Source organism: Castor canadensis, chromosome 12, assembly GCF_047511655.1.
Source record: "Castor canadensis chromosome 12, mCasCan1.hap1v2, whole genome shotgun sequence".
Lineage (NCBI taxonomy): Eukaryota > Metazoa > Chordata > Mammalia > Rodentia > Castoridae > Castor > Castor canadensis.
The window spans coordinates 63604781-63625316 of record NC_133397.1 but is presented as its reverse complement, the minus strand read 5'-3'; the positions used below and the strand labels follow the sequence as shown (position 1 = coordinate 63625316).

The 20536-nt window shown below is 35.5% G+C and overlaps 1 protein-coding gene across 5 annotated transcripts in view; it reads right to left on the bottom strand.

The window, feature by feature from the left end:
• Positions 1-20536, bottom strand: part of Alms1 (ALMS1 centrosome and basal body associated protein) — a 136647-nt gene that overhangs the window by 28603 nt on the left and 87508 nt on the right. For 4 of the 5 annotated variants that reach the window (XM_074049976.1, XM_074049977.1, XM_074049978.1 and 1 more), the window contains 3 exons: positions 18542-18712; positions 13884-14024; positions 9922-10092 (listed from right to left, as the gene is read on the bottom strand). In XM_074049976.1, the coding sequence (XP_073906077.1) occupies positions 9922-10092; positions 13884-14024; positions 18542-18712 (483 nt within the window). Of the gene's footprint in view, positions 1-9921; positions 10093-13883; positions 14025-18541; positions 18713-20536 lie in introns of those variants that run through there. The other variant, XR_012439764.1, reaches the window with a different exon arrangement.

Here is a 20536-nt window from a genome sequence, read left to right as displayed (position 1 = left end):
TCTTATCAAAACTTATAAGTGAATGTTATAGAAACACTATTCATATTACAAAAAGACAGAAACAATTCATCTCCATCAATGAATAAATCAGCAGAGATCCAAGATGGCAAATAGGGGTAGAGAATCAGAAATCCTAAACTCTGTGACTCCAGAAAACACCTTGAGACATCAGAGCTACCCTTGGGTAATTCTGATTGCTTCTAGCCAAAATATTAACCTGCCAATATCAGGTGCACATAAAATTCAAGGACTGACCCTTAAAACAGCTTTTAATTGAACCTAACAGCCAGGAAAATCCCAGGCAGCACAGCCAGCAAGGAATGTCCTGCCCTGGGAAAAAAGCCCCCAGTGTGTTTCTTTTTTTTTTTTTTTTTTCTTTCTCTCAACAAGCAGAAGATATACCATCAACCAGAACTGAACTCTGTGACATCCTGGACCCCAACCCATGGGAAGCCTTCCTACATTGTGCTATGCAGAGAGAAGTGGCACGCCATTCTCCCCACTGGCCAGCTCCAAAGCTACTTGTGTGAATCTGCAGAACGAACAGGTGAGCATCACACATCATGTGCGATTTCTCCTACCAGTTAGGGGAACTTAATCCAGCACAGACCCTGAGCAGATCAAATCCCCCTTCCCACAAAACTGAAAAGCATAAACAGTGAATTGTAATCTAACACCAACAGCATAGGTAGAGGTGAAACAGAGAACTGGGGGGGGGGGGGGGAGCAAGGAGCTGAACTCTCAGTGAATGAACATGGGAAAAATCAACAAAGGCCTAGAGCAGGGGTGGGGTGACAAGCCAACCTCCCAGAGAAGACAAATTAGCACCAGAGGTCAGGAGAGGCACAAAGGTTGAGAGTGGGGGTGAGGTGACAAGCCAACCTCACAAAGCAGGGCAGGTGATACATCCCAGAGCTGGTCTTGTGGGACAGAGGGCAGTAATCAAAACTGAATTGTCCCAGCTAGCTGGGGGAACAGCCAACCAAAAAGAGTTGCACTTGTAGGGCAATGCTGCTGCCACCTGGTAAAAACAACAACAGCTCTGACACCCTGCATGAACTGGCAGTGAGTTACCTCAGCTCCCAATCACAACTTACCCTGTGGACAGAAGGAACCGAATACTACTCACAAGGCAGTCATCTGGTGAGACGACATCAGAGCTCCTGCTTGTATACCAATAGCAGGATTGGACGTCAAAGGAATAACTCCACACCTTTTACCAAACTGACCGACCTTTTAGTTGTGGTACCTGGTGTTTTTTTTCTTCTGTATTAACTTTACCATCGCTATTTTCTTATCCCTATTCTTACCCCCTTCACTTTCCCTCCTTGCCCTGTGCTACAATCCATTGTTCTTCCTCCCAATGATTCTTTCTGCCCCTTCTCATCCACTCTCTCCCAGTGTTCACCTCCCCAACCTCTCACCACATTACACCTCCCTTCTACACACTCACTACCCATTGACTAGCCTACTGTACCAACTGTACACACCCCCAGGCCCTGCAACCCTGACATAAAGCACCCTCCACTACAACAACAGAAATACACCCAAACACACACAAGGGCCACAGACCCTAGCAGCCCCCATACCTCTTCTCCCTACACAACCCCCCTTTCCATCAACCCCTCCTTTTAGTGCACCTTTACCAATTAACCAAGTTTCTATATTTAGCCTACTGACTATTACCCTACCCTCCCAACTCCCACTATTTATAGAAAACAACTGGTCTAACATTGAACCTGTGAATTTCTTATTGCTAAATTATACCTTCAGGTCAGGGACAGAAAGAGCACATCAACCTAGCTAACAACCAAGTCAGTCACAACACAAAAACTAAATCAAAGGAAAGAAAATAGACAATTAAAACCACTAACTAGCCTATCAACAACATAGGCTAGCAACAACATAGTTGCTATTGTCCAAGACACAGATAAGAATACAAAGCATATTTTCAAGTTAAAAAAAAAAAAAAAGAACACAGTTGCACAGCACCAAGTGGAGTGATGGGAAGAAGAAGAAGGGATGGAAACCACACTCCTCAAAAAAATAATTCAACAGAGGATGGACAATAGAGGAAATGGACAAATTTCTAGATGTTTATATGACCATCTGAAACTGAACCAAGAGGATATTAAATTAACCACCTAAACAGATCTATAACACATAATGAAATTGAAAAAGCAATAAAGAATGTCCCAGAAAAGAAAAGTCCAGGACCTGACGGATTCTCTGACTTCTACCAGACCTTTAAAGAAGAACTAATACCAACACACCTTAAACTTTTCCACAAAATAGAATGGGAAGGAACACTGCTTAACTCATTCTATGAAGACAGTATTACACTCATTCCCAAACCACACAAGGACACATCCAAAAAAGAGAACTACAGGCCAATCTCCTTAATGAACACTGATGCAAAAATCCTCAATAAAGGCAAACCTAATCCAGCAACATATCAGAAAGATCATTCACTATGACCAAGTTATCCCTGGCTACATCCCAGGGATACAGGGATGATTCAACATATGCAAATCAATAAATATAATATAGTACATTAATAGAAGCAAACACAAAAACCACTTGATCATCTCAATAGATATAGAAAAAGCCTTCAATAAGATTCAACACCATTTCATGATAAAAGCTCTAAGAAAATAGAAGGAACGTACTTCAACATTATAAAGGCTATATATGACAAACCTATAGCCAACATCATACTTAATGCAGAAATCATTTCCAAAGTTAGGAATGAGACATGGGTGCCCACTCTCCCCACTGCTATTCAACATAGTCTTGGAATCCCTAACCAGAGCAAAAAATCAAGAAGAAATAAAAGGAATACAAATAGGTAAAGAAACAGTCAAACTATCCCTATGTGGAGACGACAAGATAATCAAAGATCCCAAAATCTCCACCCAAAAACTCCTGGACACCATGAACAGCTTTAGCAATGTAGCAAGAAACAAAATCAATTTACAAAAATCAGTAGCCTTTCTATACACCAACAATGAACAAACTGAGAAAGAATATAGGAAAACAATTTCATTTATAAAATCAAATATCTAGGTATAAACTTAACAAAGGATATAAATGACCTCTACAAGGAGAACTATAAACTAATGAAGAAAGACTGATGAAGACTACAGAAGGTAGAAAGATCTCCCAGGCTCATGGACAGAATCTACATAGTAAAAATGGCTATACTACCAAAAGCAATGTACATGTTCAACACAATGCCCATCAAAATCCCAATGACATTCATCATAGAGATTTAAAAACCTACCCTAAAGTTCATTTGGAAACACAAAAGACCATGAATAGCCAAGGCAATACTGAGCAAAAAGAGCAATGCTGGAGGTATCACAATATCCGACTTAAAACTATAGTACAGAGCCATAGCAATAAAAACAGCATGGTACTGGCACAAAAACAAATATGAAGACCAGTGGAACAGAACAGAGGACCTGGATATGAATCTATGCAGCTATGCCCACCTTATTTTTGACAAAGGTGCCAAAAACATAGTTGGAGAAAAAAAAGACAGCCTCTTCAACAAATGTTATTGGGAATAGTGGTTATCTGCCTGCATAAAACTGAAACTAGATCCATACCTGTCATGCTGTACTAGTATCAATTCAAAGTGGATTAAGGACCTTAATATCAGACCTAAAACTTGAAGTTATGACAGGAAAGAGCAGGGGATAATCTGGAAGCAATAGGTATAGACAAGACTTCCTTAGTAGAACTCAAGTGGCCTAACAACTAAGAGAAAGGATGGACAAATGGGACTACATGAAATTAAAATGCTTCTGCACAACAAAAGACCACTCACAGAATGGGAGAAAATCTTTGTCAGCTATACATCAGACAAAGGACTGATAACCAGAATATACAGGGAGCTCAAAAAACTAAACTCCACAAAAATTAACAAACCAATAAAGAAGTAGGCAACTGAACTAAACAGAAATTTTTTCAAAGGAAGAAGTCCACATGGCCAAAAAACACATGAAAAAATGCTCACCATCCTTGGCCATAAAGGAAATGCAAATAAAAACCACACTAAGATTCTACCTCACACCTGTTAAAATTGCTACCATCAACACCACCACCAACAACAAATGTTGGTGAGGATGCAGGGAAAAATGAATGCTCATACACTGCTAGTGGGAATGTAAGGTAATACAACCACTTTGGAAAACAATATAGAGGCTTCTTAAAAAAAACTAAACACAGATCTGCCATATGAGCTAGCAATACCACTCCTGGGGATATACCTGAAGGAATGTGACTCAGGTTATTGCAAAGACATCTGCACACCCATGATTATTGCAGCATTATTCACAATAGCTATGGAAATAGCCAACAGGTCCCACTACTGATGAATCGATTAAGAAAATGTGGTATTTATACACAATGGAATTTTATTCAGCCACAAAGAATGAAATTTTGTCATTTGCAAGTAAATGGATGGAGCTGGAGAACATCATCTTTAAGCAAAGTTAGTCAGGCACAGAAGGCCAAAAATCGCATGTTCTCCCTCACATACAGATTATAGACCTAAAACAAATGCAGTAATATTATTGGACATGGGTCCTCTCACAGGAAAGGCAAGGAAACCTAAAACTTGCATGTGGTTGATGTGCTCACTGTATAGGAGCAAATATAGTAATCTTAAACTGGCAGAGGCCACTATGAAAAGGGAACCAGGAAGTAGTGAAGAGGTCAGTAGAGATGAACCAATGTGGGTTGTAATACACATGTGCATGGAAGTTATGCTAGGAATCTCTCTGTATAGCTATTTTTATCTCAAAGGAGCAAAAACACTATTTTTCTTATTATCTCTAATGCTTTCTCTTCAACAAAATCGGAGAACAAGAGGGTGGCCCAAATAATGTATACATATGTAAGTAAATGTAAAAAACAATATAATAAAAAAATGAATAAATCAATAAACAAAAGGTAGTATATACATAAAGTGGAATATTATCCAATCACTAAAATGAATGACACATTGATATATGTTATAGCTTGGATAAACCTTAAAAACATCAGGCTTAGCTAAAAGAATCCAATGAAAACTCCACATTTATTATATGGTTCCATTTGTAAGACAGGTCAGAATATGGAAATCTATAGAGATAGAAAGTGAATCGGAGTTTCCTTTCATCTCAGAGGAGGTGATGAGAAGCTGAGGGAGTGAAAGCTGCAGGCTTCTTTTTGATTGTGACAAAAATATCTCAACTTTGCTACGGTAATAATCAACTGCACAAATCTGTGAATACAGTAAAAACCATTGAACTGTACAATTTTAAATGGGTAAATATCTTAATAAAGATGTTTGAAAAAATGTTCTGTGGTCACGTGGAAAGGCTTTGAAGTTTTTTTTTTTTAAATATAGACTTTTGACTTTTACATATACATTAGATCACATCTCATTACTTGCATTAAACATACTTTATAACTTTATTTTAAAAAAATACAATTTCTTGAACTATGTTGAAGTTCCCTCCCTACTACTGTTCTCTATTTGTCCTTTCTTTTTGAAGGCCCCAAAAGGTTTGCTGTTAATGATTTGTTTTGCTTTTTTTTCACTTATAAGCAAATTCTACCTTCACCTCTCACTCTTAAGCACCTTTTGCCTAACAGTATAACCTAAGAGTATGTTTACATAATTCCACACCTTCATTCTTTGAGGCAACATGAACTTCCTTATAGATAGAGCTCCTGTTTTTCCTATCATGAATTGTTTGATAAAGTTTTATACATCTCCAATATGTAAATCAATATAAAAATATTTCTCCTTAAATTCTTCAAAAATTTTGGTTTTAATTTAACCTCATTTATAGCTGGGCACTGAGGACTCATGCCTGTAATCCTAGCTACTTGGAAGGCTAAGATCAAGAGGATCATGGTTTGAGGCCAGCCCAGGCAAATGGTTCATGAGACCTCATCTCCAAAATAAACAGAAGATAATGGACTAGAGGTGCGGCTCAAGCAGTAAAGTACCTGCTTTGTAAGTGCAGAGCCCTGAGTTCAAACCAACTAGTCCCATGAGGGGGAAAAAAAAAAAAAGACATCTCACCTATATTAATATCCCCAGATTTCTTTTCATCATTTCCTTATTTTTTCTCTTCACTTTTAGCCTTCTGGAATTATTTCACTTTCAATGAGTAGGCTACATAGCATGGAACTGAGTTTTTGTTGTTCTTTTTTTGCTGTGCTGGGAGTTGAACCTAAGAAACTTGTGCATGTTAGGCAAGCACTCTATTACTGAGCCTTGAGTTTGTTACTTAATCTGGAGCCTATTTTTATACTGCTTAATTTAATTCATATGTATTAATTATGCTTTCCTTTCTCTCATTTTATGGTAATTTTTCGTTTGTCACAAATTTACTTTTTCTTTTTTCTCCCTCTATCCCTATGCCTATCTCTACAATTTTTCTATGTATTTTGGATACAAGTTTAACTCTTACATGCAAGTTTAACTCTTTTACAGTCATAATCTTACATACCATACTTACACATGTATTTTTTGATTATCTTTAAAGATGACATTAGTTCATTTGCACTTTCTTTCACCTCCCTTTCCTCTATCTATCCCCTTTTGATATTTTTTCCTTTTTCTTCTTGCTTTTTTGCATGGATGCATGCATGATTCATTTTTTTCTCTATAGTTCAGTGCTATCATCAATATACAACTCTGTATAAATCATTATACATATGTATATATATTTTCCTAGAACTTGGCATTTCATTTAAAGTGCAGGTTCAGTTCATCTTTATTTATTATGTTTGTGATTTTCTACAGAGACAGCAACAGACATTGTTGTATTAGATTTTCACTTTCAGTTCTCAAATTCCATTTTTTCCTTTCATTTAATCTCTTCTCCAAATTAGTATATTTTTTGCTTCAACTTCTTCTCCTATCCTTTAAATCTTCCATTTCATCAACTTTAATTTCATGTCATCTAAAATTATCTTCTATCTAAATTTTTCTTCTGCCTTTAAGATTATAAAGGTTATATTTTCATCTTTTGTTTACAAAGCTGTCTCCCACACTACCTACTGCAGAGTTGCAATGTTTTGTTTCTTCATCTTACGTTTTTGTGTGTGATTTAAAAAACCACATGACATCAAAATTACCATCTTATTTTTAAGTTAAGCAGTGTTAAGTATATTCACATAGTTGCACAACAGATCTCTAACTTTTCCATCTTGTAACAACACTTAAACATTATACCCAATAAACTCTAATTCTCCATACAAACCCTCCTCCCCCCAGCTCTTGGTAATCTCCTTTCTGCTTCTTGTTTCTATGATTTTTGTCTCCTTTAGACATTTCATATCAGTGTAATCATAAAGTATCTGTCTCTTTGTGACTAGACTATTTTGCTTAGTATAATGTCCTTGAGGTTCATCCATATTGTAACATTTGGCATGATTTCTTTATGAGGGCTGCATAGTATACCATTGTAAGTATATAAAACAATTTGGGTTTCTTTGATAGGAGTCAGTACTGGGGTTTGAACTCAGGGCTTCATGCTTGCTAGGCAGGCACTCTACTGCTTGAGACACAAGCCACACCTCTACTCCGTTTTGCTCTGTTATTTTGGAGATAGGGTCTCACTTTTTGCCCAGGCTGACTTGGACTGCAATTCTATTTTATGCTTTCTGCCATCACTGAGATGACAGGCACACACACCACCACATCCAGCTTTGTTGCATTGAGATGGAGGTCTCACAAACTGCTTTTACCCATGTTGGCCTGGAACCGTGATCCTCCCAATCTCAGCCTTCCATGTAGCTTGGGTAACAGGTGTATACTACCACATCCAGCTTTTTTCCACTAAGATGAGGTCTCCTGAACTTTTTTGCCTAGATCTGTGGTCCTCCTGATCTCAGCATCTCAAGCAGCTAAGATTATAGGCATGGGCTACAGGCATCTGGCTTATTGTTTTCTTGAGACAGAGTCTTGCTGTGCAGGCCAGGCTTGCCTCAAACTACAATCCTCCTTTCTCCATCTTCCAAGTGCTGTTAAAGGCCACCCGGCTCTTTGTTTCACATTTTTCTTTCATTTATTTATTCATTCATTCATTCAAGAGGCAGTTTTACTACGTCACCCAAGCTGTTGTGGAACTCACAATTCTCCTGTCTGTGTCTCCCAAGTGCTAAGATTACAGGCATGGGCCAGCATGCCAACTTTATTTAATTTTAATTAACCAATAACAATTCACATTTTCTTTATTCATTTTATAGACATCTGGATTGCTTCCACTTCCTGGCTATGAAGAATAACACTGTGATAAACATGGGTGTGCAGTTTGAGATCTTGTTTTCAATCTTTTTGGATAGGTACTCAGAAGAGGGATTGCTAGATCATATGGTAATTTTTTTTATTTTTTTCAGGAACCACCATACTGTTTTCCAGAACAGTTATATCATTTGACATTACAACTAACAGTGAACAAATTCCAATTTCTCCACATTCTCACCAAATATATAGTATTTTCTGTTGTTTGATAGTAGACATCCTAATAGGTATGAGTTGACATCTCATTGTGGTTTTGCTTTCCATTTCTCTTATGATTAGAGAAGTTGAAGATCTTTTCACATGTTTTTTTGGCCATTCCTATGTTTTCTTTGGAGAATTGTCTATTTAAACCTTTTGCCCATTTTTAAATCAGGGCTTTGTTGTTCTCATATATTCTGAATTTTAACATCTTACCAAATACATAATTAGCAAATATTTTTCCTATTCTGTGGGTTGCCTATTCCCATTCTTGTTTTCATTGAGATGCAGAAGTTTTTAAGCCTGATATAATCTCATTTGTCTATATTTGCTTTTGTTGCATATGCTTTTGGTGTCATATCAAAGAAATCATTATCAAATCCAGTTTCTTGAAGCTTTTCCTCTATATCTTCTTATAGAAGTTTTATATCTTAGATTTTTGTCTATAATCAATTTGGAGTAAATTTTGTGTATGGTTAAAAGTAAGGATTCAACGTCAGTCTTTTGCATGTGGTTATCTATTTTTCCCAGTACCATTTGTTGAACAAACTGTCCTTTCTCTATCTTATAGTATTGGTATCTAGATAAAAACTGATTTATCTTGTACATTCTTAATGTGAGTGTTGAACTGGAACCGTTTTCAACATACCATATCAGTACACTAGTTCCTTGACTCCTTTTTCTCCTTATCTGGATATTTTTCAATCTTTCTCTAAGAGGTAAAGCTTGACAACTAGATAGTAATAGCTTGTGCTTTTCTTTTATGTCATAAGAATGGGGCCATGGACAAACAGAAATTGATTTCATTTAGGCTCTTTTACTGTAATTTTTAAGAAGTTTGTATTGATGCAGCCTCTGTGTTTGTCACAGTCTTCTATAGTATCTTTAGCTGTTCAGTTTTCCCTGCTTCAATACTGAGAGGTGATATTTTACTTCTAATATTATCAGCTTTAGGTACGGTTGTTACTTGGGATCTAGGCTCCAAGGCCTCCCAGATGCCAAAATCTGTGGATGCTCAAATGCCTTATACAAAACAGGAAGGTATTTGATTATGGGCACATCGTTCTCTACACTTCAAATCACTAGGTTGCTTATAATACCAAGAAACAATGTAAATGGTATGTTAAGTAATTGTTATAGTATATCAAGAATGACATGTTCAACAAATACACATTTTTCCCCAAATATTTCTAATCCAGAGTTGTCTGAATGTACAAATGCAGAATCCTCAGATACAGAGGGCCAACTGTATTTACTTGTAAATAAGCTGCTATATCTTTTCTAAGAAGTAGCAATTATTCTACAAATTTATGTCCACATAGACAACACTGAAATGATTTGTATAAGTAAAAAAAAGTACCTTTGTTTAAATCATATAAACACACTGACAACACTCACTCCAGTTCCATTACCTGAAATATCTGTTTGTAAGGATTCTTTTTCTTTTGGCCAGGCTTCCTTACAAACAGTCCTTTTAAAATGGATCTCTTCTTTCTCTTCAATGGCTTTAGTGTCTGGTAGGTTTTTAATTTTTGTGTCTTGTACCTGAACTAAGTGCTCCACAGCAGTAGAATCAATGGAACCTAAGAGAGGAAAATTAACACATTAATACAGATAGGAAGTTGACAACAAATATTTAAAATACCTCTAAAAGCATTTATTGTGAGAAAGGTATTGTTACTGGTGCTAAAAAAAAAATAAAATTAGTCAAAATGTGTTTAAGAAAACAATCTAAATTGGAGTGAAAAAAGATCATGTACATAAATAGATGTCATAGGGTTGGCGGAGTGGCTGAAGTTGTATAGCACCTGCCTACCAAGTGTGATGCTGAGTTCAAATCCTAGTACCGCAAAAAAAAAAAAAAGAAAGAAAGCATAAATAGATCTTATAACATAAGATGCTGGGAAATCTAAATATTCACATGTAGATGACTAAAACTAGATCCCTCTCATCCTGTACAAAAATCAATTCAAAATGAATCAAAGACCTTAACGTAAGACCTGAAACTGTGAAAAAATGCAAGTGTGATACATTTGAAGACTTTGCAGACTAAATGTCTCATTCTCAGATCTAAAGATCTTCATTCTGAAAGAGAGAATTTTAACAAAAAACTGATTTGTTATAGTACCCGTGGATGACAGGAGCTCTTTAAAACTGGTCTTTCTTCCAATCTTGTGCTCTGAACACAAGGCCAATGTATGCTCTCAGCAAGTAGCAATCAAGGTCAGAAATAAGGACTATTTGTTGTAGACCCAGTTGTAGGGAAGTGTAAAACTTCTTAGCAATTAAATAGATATAGCTTTTTACTTTAAATAGGAAATTGTTTTCTAAAACTAAAATACTTTTCAGACAATATGATATGTTTGTATTAGCTTTTGAGTAATCCCACTGAGGAAGTGTAACAATCCATGAAATGTGAATATCTGGAAAGTAAGCAAAAAAACAAAGAAAAAGACCTCAAACTTTGAAACTACTAGAGGAAAACACTCCAAGATATAGAACTATAGGCAATGACTTTCTGAAAAGGACTCCAATAGCTCAAGAAATAATAGCAATTGACAAATGGGAGGCAGGCTAGAGCTAGGGAAAGTTTGGGACTCATAGAAACTATGTGGCTTAATATTCAGATTAAACATTACTCTTTCTCTGAGCCTTTTATTCAATTACAGATATGCAAGTAGGCTGTCCGTACCCTGGCTCAGGGACAGCTTGGACCACCCTCATCTGGCCAGGGGACCACCCATGCCACTGGTAATTGATTATTGAATGGGAATCACCTGGTTCTTCCCTTTCCATAGGTTAGGATAGGTATTAAAAGCCCCTAGATTCTCTCTGCCTCCAGATTCCACCTAGGCCCACTATGCTCCCTTCTGTAATTCCCTTCCCTAACTTTGAATAAACTTCATTTATACCCATATGCCCTGCTACGGAATCTTCCAAGTGGGACACAAAGAATGTGAAAGTCTTCTGATCACAGGCTGCACCATTGCCATTAACAGGACTGCATCAAATTAAAAAACTTCCTCACAGCAAAAAAAAACAATTACCAAAGTAAAGAGACAGCCTACAGAATTGGAAGAAAATCTCTGCCAGCTATTCATCTGATAGGGGATTAATATCCAGAATACATAAAGAGCTCAAAAAGTTATCATAGAACAAGTATTCCAATCAATAAATGAGCAAATGAACTGAATAGACTGCTCTCAAAAAAGAAGTACAAAAAAACCCAATAAATGCATGAAAAACATCTTCAAGATCTTTAAATCATCAGGGAAATGCAAATCGAAATGACAATGAAATTCCACTTCACCCCAGTCATTAAGTTATCATCAAGAAAACAAATAACAAATTCTGGTGAGGATGCAAGGGAAAAGGAACCCTGTACACTGTTGGTGGGAATGTATAAATTAGTGTAACCACTATAGAAATCAGTATGGAAGTTCCTCAAAACACTAAAAGTGGAAGTATCATATGTCTTGCTATACCACTCCTGGATATTTATCAAAAGGAATGCAAGACAACATACAACAGAGATGCCATCACACTCATGTTTTTAACAGCACTATTCACAATAACCACACTATGGAAATCAGTGTAGTTGTTCATCAACAGGTAAACAAAGAAAATGTGGCATATACCCACAATGACATTTTTTTCAGCCATAAAGGACAGTATTATGTCATTTTCAGGAAAACGGATGAAATTAGAGATAATCACGTGAAGCAAGTAAGCCAGACTCAGATAAATATCACATGCTTTCTCTCATATGAAGAATCTAGATTTAAAAAAAAAAATTAGAGACATGAAAGTAGAAGGGGAACTATGTGGGAAGAGGAAGGGGACCAGTAGGGGAGGGAGGGAGGATAAGAAAGGATAATGGGGGAGTGAATATAGTCAAAGTACATTACATACATGTATAAACTATTAACATACAGTAAAAAAAAAGGAATTTTGTCAAAGAGAGACAGATAAACAGTGGTAAGTACTCGAAAGAGAAACTAATACTAGCAAGAAGTTTTACAGAAGAACTCTTGATAACTGATTTGGGCCTTAGAAGATGGGATACATCTTGAGGTAGAAAGAGAAAAGCACTTTAGGCAAAGATGACTACCAAACAAAAGTACGGAGTCAGGAAAGCAATTGAGCATTTAAGAAAATGTGTATGGTTATTTGGTTACAGAATCTACTAAGGGAACAAGGTGAGAACTAGCATTCAAAAGGTTGTTTGGAAGCTGGTTGTAACATTCTAGAAGTCTATGCTAAAAGAATTTAGACTTTATTTTCAAGAACAATGAAGACTAAAGTTTATTAGAAGACTAACATAATCAAAGCTTTCTGGAACATTCACTTAGCAACAGGAAAATGGGATAGAATTTCGATATGTTTTCCAGAATACACTCCCAACTTCTTTATAAAAAGGTAATATATAACAAAGAAAAGAGGCTAATTCTGCTCTAAAATATGCTTCTAGTTTATAACTGTGGCAAAAATACCAACTGTCCTCTAATACCCATTTTTCTTTTCCTCTAATATGGTGTCCTAACTTTAGCTGGGCATATATTACCAGAATAAAGACTATTATCCTCCCTGATGATGTACCATGGTGCGACCTAAGTCTGTGACTAAGTCCATCCAGTAGGATGTAAGAGGCATGGTACATGTAATGTCTGAAAAGGATCCTTAAAGGAAGGAATATGCTTTTTTCTTTCCCTATCTTCCTGCTGGCTGGAATATGTGCTGATGGCTACAGTTTGAGAACAAAGGCCAAAGTGTTTAGAGCAAAAGAAGATAAACAGCATTGTTTCCAGATACTCTGGAGCATCATGTCAACCCTTGAATGTCTACTTCTAGATTTTTATGAGAAAGAAATGTTTTCCTGTCTTCTTTAAGCCCATGTTATATTTTGGTTTTGTTTCTATCACTCAAAGTCAAAGCTAATCCTAATTTGAATACACTAATATATGTATTTTTAATCAGCATACAATCCTGTTGAATTAAAATAACTGGAAGTAAACAAGTTGAATTTCTAAAGAATAAAGGCTTAGGTACAACAACAGTATTAGACAATACCTCATGGCACTGAAACTATTTTACCAGTAAATTCACTAAGTGAATATAAGATTAGTATGTGCATTATATTCAAAAGTACACCAGGAATATCTTAAAGAGTTTTGAAAATGTCAGATTTACCCCTGCAAAAATATACCAAAAATGTAGCAAGAAATACTTTAGCTACTTCACATATGAGCAGGATAAAAGAGGGCTGGTGAGAACAAAAAGACTAGAGAAACAAATTTCTGCTTATATTCTTAAGGAATAATATCATTTTAGAAGACCAAAAGAAAATGATATACAGACAATCCCATTAAGCTACCTGTAGTGTCTCTCTGTAAGGATTCTTTTTCTTCAAGGTAGGCAACCTTGGTCACAACCCTTTCATTGATGATTTCTTCCTTCTGTTTTTTGTCTGAGAGATCCTCATCGCTAGTGATGATGGGCACTTGAATTGGGGCATCTGGAATGACACCATTTGATCCCAGAGAGAAAGATAAAGAACACAATATACAAGCAATCCTTCAACTTCCCCCCAAACACATAAAACCCTAATACTCTTTATAAATTAGGAAAAGAACATTTTTTTAGAATGCAATATGTAAAAACTGTGAATTAGTGTTTTCCATATTCTTCTATGTGCAGTAACAGTTTAAACAGAGTAATATCTTAAATAAAATCTGTTCTTTGATGGTTTGATGCAACAGTAAAAAAAAGTATTGGTCAGGTTGTTTTTTTAAGATAAAAACAACAATTTCAAACACTCCAGCCTATTCAAAACTCTGGCATTTGTAGAGTCAATTTTGGTATTCTACATAGTCCAAGAAAAGCACTTACACCATCTAGTTTTTATTTATAGCATTCTCATATAATTATTTGCTGTTTTTTTTCCCTTGGTCATACTTCATTTCCTATGTCTAAGAATGTGTATTTCTCAACAAAGAAATCAGAAAGGTAACACAGATTACTAAAAACCCAATCAAGAATCAGTCTTTGTTTTATTTATCATGATATCTTTCCTTTTAAATTTATTTTTTCTATTTCTATCCAATTCTAATCTCTTTGATCCAAAACTCTTCTGAAAATTTTAAACATTTTACTAATTGTTAATAATGTATTTCAGGCATACCACAAGTATAACATAATAAACATGAAGGTATCAACAACTGAACTTAAGAAAAAAGACATTACAGACATAATGGTTCCTTGGGTAGTCTCAATGATGACATTCTCTTCTCCGTACCAATCTTTACATTGGATTTAGTTTATCAGTCTCAAGAGTGATTGTCAATTCTTCAAACACTGCACTAATATTAATATTCAAACTAATCAATATTAATTAATAAGGTATTACCTTATTTCAAATGTATTAAATTTTACATAAAAGATATACTGTACATTCCTTTAAACACTCAATAGTGATTGTGAGATTTAGTCACATTGATATGACTCTCATTCTCAAAATTATGCTATTGTGTTATTCTAGTATTCTATTGTATAGCTATATCAACATATCTGTTGATTAGTATAAACTCTATTTCCAATTTTTTATATTGAAAAGCACTATACTGACCGTTCTTATAAATTTTCCCATAGGTTGTATAAACTGCAACACTACCTTTCCTCTGTTTTGTCTGTTAATAGTTTAGGTTGTCTGTTGTGCACACAATTTTTCATTTTAATAATTTCAGTTTTATTTTTCCTTTAGAGTTTATGCTTTGTGTTTTAAAAACTATTTATATTAACATATTATTTTTGTATAGGGGGTATACTGTGACTTTACGAAAGTACTTACAATATATCTTAGATTCACTCCTCCATCATTCTCTTTGTTCCTCCTTATCCCATCTTCTTGGAATAGTTTCAAAAGGCCGCATATTGTTCCATTTTCATACACGCCTACATAATATTTCTACCATATTCACCCTCCTTCACTCTTTCCTTATTGTCTTCCCCCCCTCCCATTGGTACCAACCCACAGATAGGACCTGTTTTATCTTCCTATCCTTCATTTTTGAAAAAAAGACATTTTTTATTTAAGATAGCTATACAGGGAGTTTCATTATGACATTTCCATATATGTATGTATTATATTCTGAACTGGTTCATCCCCCTCCATTTTTCTCCTCTCTGTCTTAGCCCCCTTCCTATGGTAATTTCAACAGGTTTAAATATTCTATATTAATTCTTGTATAGAAAGTATTTCAACTATTTTCACCATCTTTACTTCCTTCTTTTACCCTCTCCCTCCCATTAGTGTCCTCCTGTTTTTCATTCTTGCCCTTCATTATTTAGGTGTCTTTCTGCTTAAGAAATTCTTAACTATATTATGGTCATAAAAATAGACTAAATTCCAAAAGTTTGAAATTTTTCTTTTTATAGTGAATATCCTTGGAATACATTTTGCTCAGTGTGCAATTGGGATTTGATTTTATTTTTCACATATATATATCATCAGTGATCAAAGCAGTATAAAAGCTCATCTTCATTGTTTCTCCATAGATTGTTAAACTATCTCTGTATATACTAAGTTTCCACATTCATGAGTTTTGTATCTGGGTCATTATTCTGTTTCACTTTTCTGTTTATTCCTTTTGAAATGATATTGTAAATAAGCTCTCTCTCTCTCTCTCTCTCTCTCTCTCTATATATATATATATATATATATATACGTATTTTGTGCTTGTTAAGCATGCATGCTACCACTTGAGCCACTCCACTAGTCTTTTTAGCACTGGCTACTTGTGGACTATGATCCTATTTGTTCTTTCTAACCTACAAGGGGCTGGCAGCCACCTGCCTCCATGCCCAATCATTGATTGAGATGGGGGTCTCCCAAACTTTTTGCCAAGGTTGCCTCAAACTGCAATCCTCACAATCTCTGCCTCCCACATAGCTATTACAGGATTGAGACACTGTGCCCAGCTAAAGTCTTGATGTCTGATATAGCAGTTCTCTTACCTTATTTTTTCAAACATACTTCTCAATTTCCTATAAAAATTTCAAAATTAGCCTAGCAAGTTCCATGAAAAATCATATTGGATATGGAAATTAATTAGGTGGGAACTGACATCTTTAATTGATTATTGCTATTGTATAATACTTCAATTATTTAGATCTCCTTTAATATATCTCCATCCAGTTTTATAATTTTCTATACAATAGTCTTACAAGTCCTTTTAAATTAATTTCTAAGTATTCTCTTTATCTGTTTAAAATATTTTTAGTGTACTAGAAAATATAAAATGCACAAATATAGATACCAATGAATTATTAAAAAGTAACTATGTGTCTTACTTTACACAGATCAAGAAATAAAACCTGGTTAAGCAAACTACATGTTCCCCTTATTATTTCTTCCCATCCCCCTCATGCAACATGAGGGCAACATTCGATTTTAAAAACAATAAATTTGGAATTTTTCTAAATTTTATATAAATGAAATAGTATATATAATCTTTTATTTTCCTTTCTTCATACATTATGTTCATAAGATTCATTAAATGTTGTCACATGTACTTATCCTTTATTCCTCATTTGCTAATAAACATTCAATAATGTTAACATGCTACAATTTATTCATTTTATTGAATAAATCCTGAGCATTTGGTAGTTTCCAGTCTGGAGCTATTACAAACACTCCTGTGAAGCCTGGAGGTGAAGTATAATTAGTGGGCTGTTTGTGCAGATTTCCAATGGAGTTCAGTTTAATCTATCACTTTGTTCCCTGCCAAATTTTTCATATTCACCTATTCCTGAAGTTTCAGACAGTGGACTCTTAGGGTTATCTGTGTCAACTCAATTGTCACTAGAATACAGGGAATGGCAAACCAGTATGCCATCCCATAGCGCATGAAAGTTTCCATTTATGAATTATACTTTATTAAAATATTTCTTCTTTTATTTGCTTGGTAGCATTAATGTTAGCTGGGAAGTATGTCTTTTTCTCTCATTTCAAAAGGCATTTATAAACAGATTTTGGCATGTGTTGCTGTATAACAAAAATTATCTAGAAAAAGAAATATTTGTGCTTTAGCAAGCAGACTTTCATCCATTTTCCTCCAAAGGCACTGAAACCTTCAAAAAAAGTCATAAACACTATGCTAAAAGTAGAACATAGAGCCACTCTATGTTTTAGAACTGTCCTGGGATCAGTAGTACCTATTTGGCAAATAGCTATGCATAGGAATAAAAAACTACTAATGTAACAAACAGCAATTATATACACAGACTTTTCAGTAGCTACTGGAGTTTAAATAATTATCATGTATCAACTAAAGAAATATAATGTCAGCAATACAGAATTTAAAAGCAAAAGGATCTTTAAAGAATAAAGGCTTTTATAAAACAGTGGGATCTATAACTAGGAATAAGGGATAAGTCTGAAAACTCAAATACCTATAGCAGCAAGACAGATAAGATGTATGAATAAATTAGACAGGGTCTGAGCATTATGGGGGAGGAAACAAATAGGAAAAATTGATGCTCTATTTATGAAGGAGGCAGCCATGGTTCAGCTTCAACTGATTATTGTCAGGAAGGAATGTGAGCTGAGTGCAATCAGATACTATGAATTTTTAAGAAAAGCCTAAAATCTTACTTTTAAATGTTGGCAGCAAAACAAACAAACATACATCATGGGAGCACATATAATCTGGCAAGAGATGTTGTTTGGAACATTTAACAGATAAATTCATAAGGCTATTCAATCAAGATTTTGTATGAATTTTACTTGATTCTTTCACTTCAAAAGCTGCAATGTGTCTCATATCCCATGGTGAAAATAAAGTTTACAGTTTTCAACAATTTCTGAAAGCAGTTTTAAAGGATTTTATTAATATCTTACCTTCTTGTACATGCCCAATATAAAAGCAAGGAGAAAAGTTTGCATAACAAATTAGGAAAAGGATAAAAACTGGACAATATTCCCATTTAGAAAAGGAGGAAACAAATCACAAAATACACAAAGTCACTAGTTACCTGCATCATCTTTCTGAGAGGATTTCTTCCCCACTGAGGAGGGTGCCTTAGTTCTTGCCCTCTTACTGTAGATCCCTTCTTTATGTTTAATGTTTACAGTGGCTGACAGGTCATCATCCCTTGTGCCTAGCACCTGAACTGGAAAATCTGGAGCAATAGCATCATTGGACCCTACAGAAACATTGGAAAATAGTAAATCAACACTAACACAGATTTGAAGTTGAGAAAAACTTTAAAAAGTTTTGCCTTTAGACCACATCTGTGAAAAAGGCACTATGATGGGAGTGCTACAGGGAGATGTCAAATAGAATAAGTAACAATGATACCAAGCAAAGAAGCAAATGACATAAGAGATGACTTATGCTCTACTGAGCTCTACTGAGGTGTAGAAGGTGTAGAAGGGACACCAATTCTATCTCAGGAATGTTTTAGAAGGAAGGAGAAAAAGAGTACCAGGGGGACAGGGAGAATAGGCTTTCTGGTATGGAAAAGAAGGTAGAAAGACATTTTAGGCAAAAGTTACTACATAAGTAAACTCGAGGAATGTATAAGAACAGGAGATACTTTTATAGTCAGGCTGAATTAAGCAGGTGTGTTGGCACATGCCTATACCCAGCACTTGGAAGCCTGAGGGAGGACCATTGAGTGTATGAAGCCAGTTTGGGCTATATAACAAGTCCCAGACACTGCCTGAGCTACACAGTAAGACCCTGAACCAAAAAAGTGACAGGGGATAGAAATTTAAAATAATTATTTAGAATAAAATTTGGAATTTCAATCCAAAGAGTACAGACTTTATTATACATGAAAATGGTATCATTTTAAAATAATGAGATATTATAATTATATATGTTTTCAGAAGAGCTGTCTGGCAGTACAAAAGACAAAACAGTAAAAGGGCTGGGGATGTAACTCAGTTGAGAGCATTTGCCTATACTATATGAGGCCCTGGGTTCTATCCCTAGCACACACACACATGCATGCACATACACACATACACAAAATCACTGAAGGGAATAATTTTTATATCATACATCATCACTGAAAGGAATAAAAATTAGAAAGTGATATATGATAAAAGATTTCAAAGTATTCAGCTTTCATTTAAAATACTTCTCAATATTCCTATATCCACTGAAAAGAGAAAGTGATCTATTATCCATGACATATCTAATAAGCCAAAGAGTATTTCTAGCTGGGCATGATGGCTCATGCCTGTAATCCCAGGTACTTGGGGGCTAAAAAAATGGGAGTATCATGGTTTGAGGCCAGTCCAGGCACAATGTTAGCAGAGATAATCTCAGCCAATAAGCCTGTGGTCCCAGCTACATGGGAGGTCGTAGGTAGGAGAAATATACTCTGAGGCTGGACCCAGGCAAAAAACAGGAGACTTTACCTGAAAAACAACTAAAGCAAAAAGCAGAAAAAAAGAGGGGTTGTGGGGAGAAGGGCTGGAGCCATGGCTCAAGTCTGCCTAGCAAGCATGAGGCCCCAAGTTCAAACTCCAATACTACCTCCCCCCACAAAAAAAAAAGAGTATTTCTGGACATACAAAGCTTATAGTAACTATAGAATTATCTTCAGCAACAATTTCTCTTTCTAGCCCAGGATCCCATACTTTGTGTATTTCTAGAGCTTCTAATTAATATGTGTATAGCAATAAAAGCTGAGAAAGTACTACTTTCATCTGTACAGTACAAATATAAATAAGACATATAGGGTTTTTCAGGACAGAGTGCCAGGACCCCACCTATCCTCCTGGGATAGATTATATTGGGTTCTTCTCAGTTTCCTTGGCATTATTTTCTGTCACTTGCCTCTTATCACTCTGGCAAATCCTATTATCTTTCTTCTACCAAATCTTTTAGTGCTAGAGTTCCTCAAGGGGCCAGAACTAGACTTATTACTCTTTCTAGATAAACTTACTGACTACCAAGGAATGGCTGATAACCAACAAATATGCATCACTACACTAGATGAGAATTTTCTTCTAAG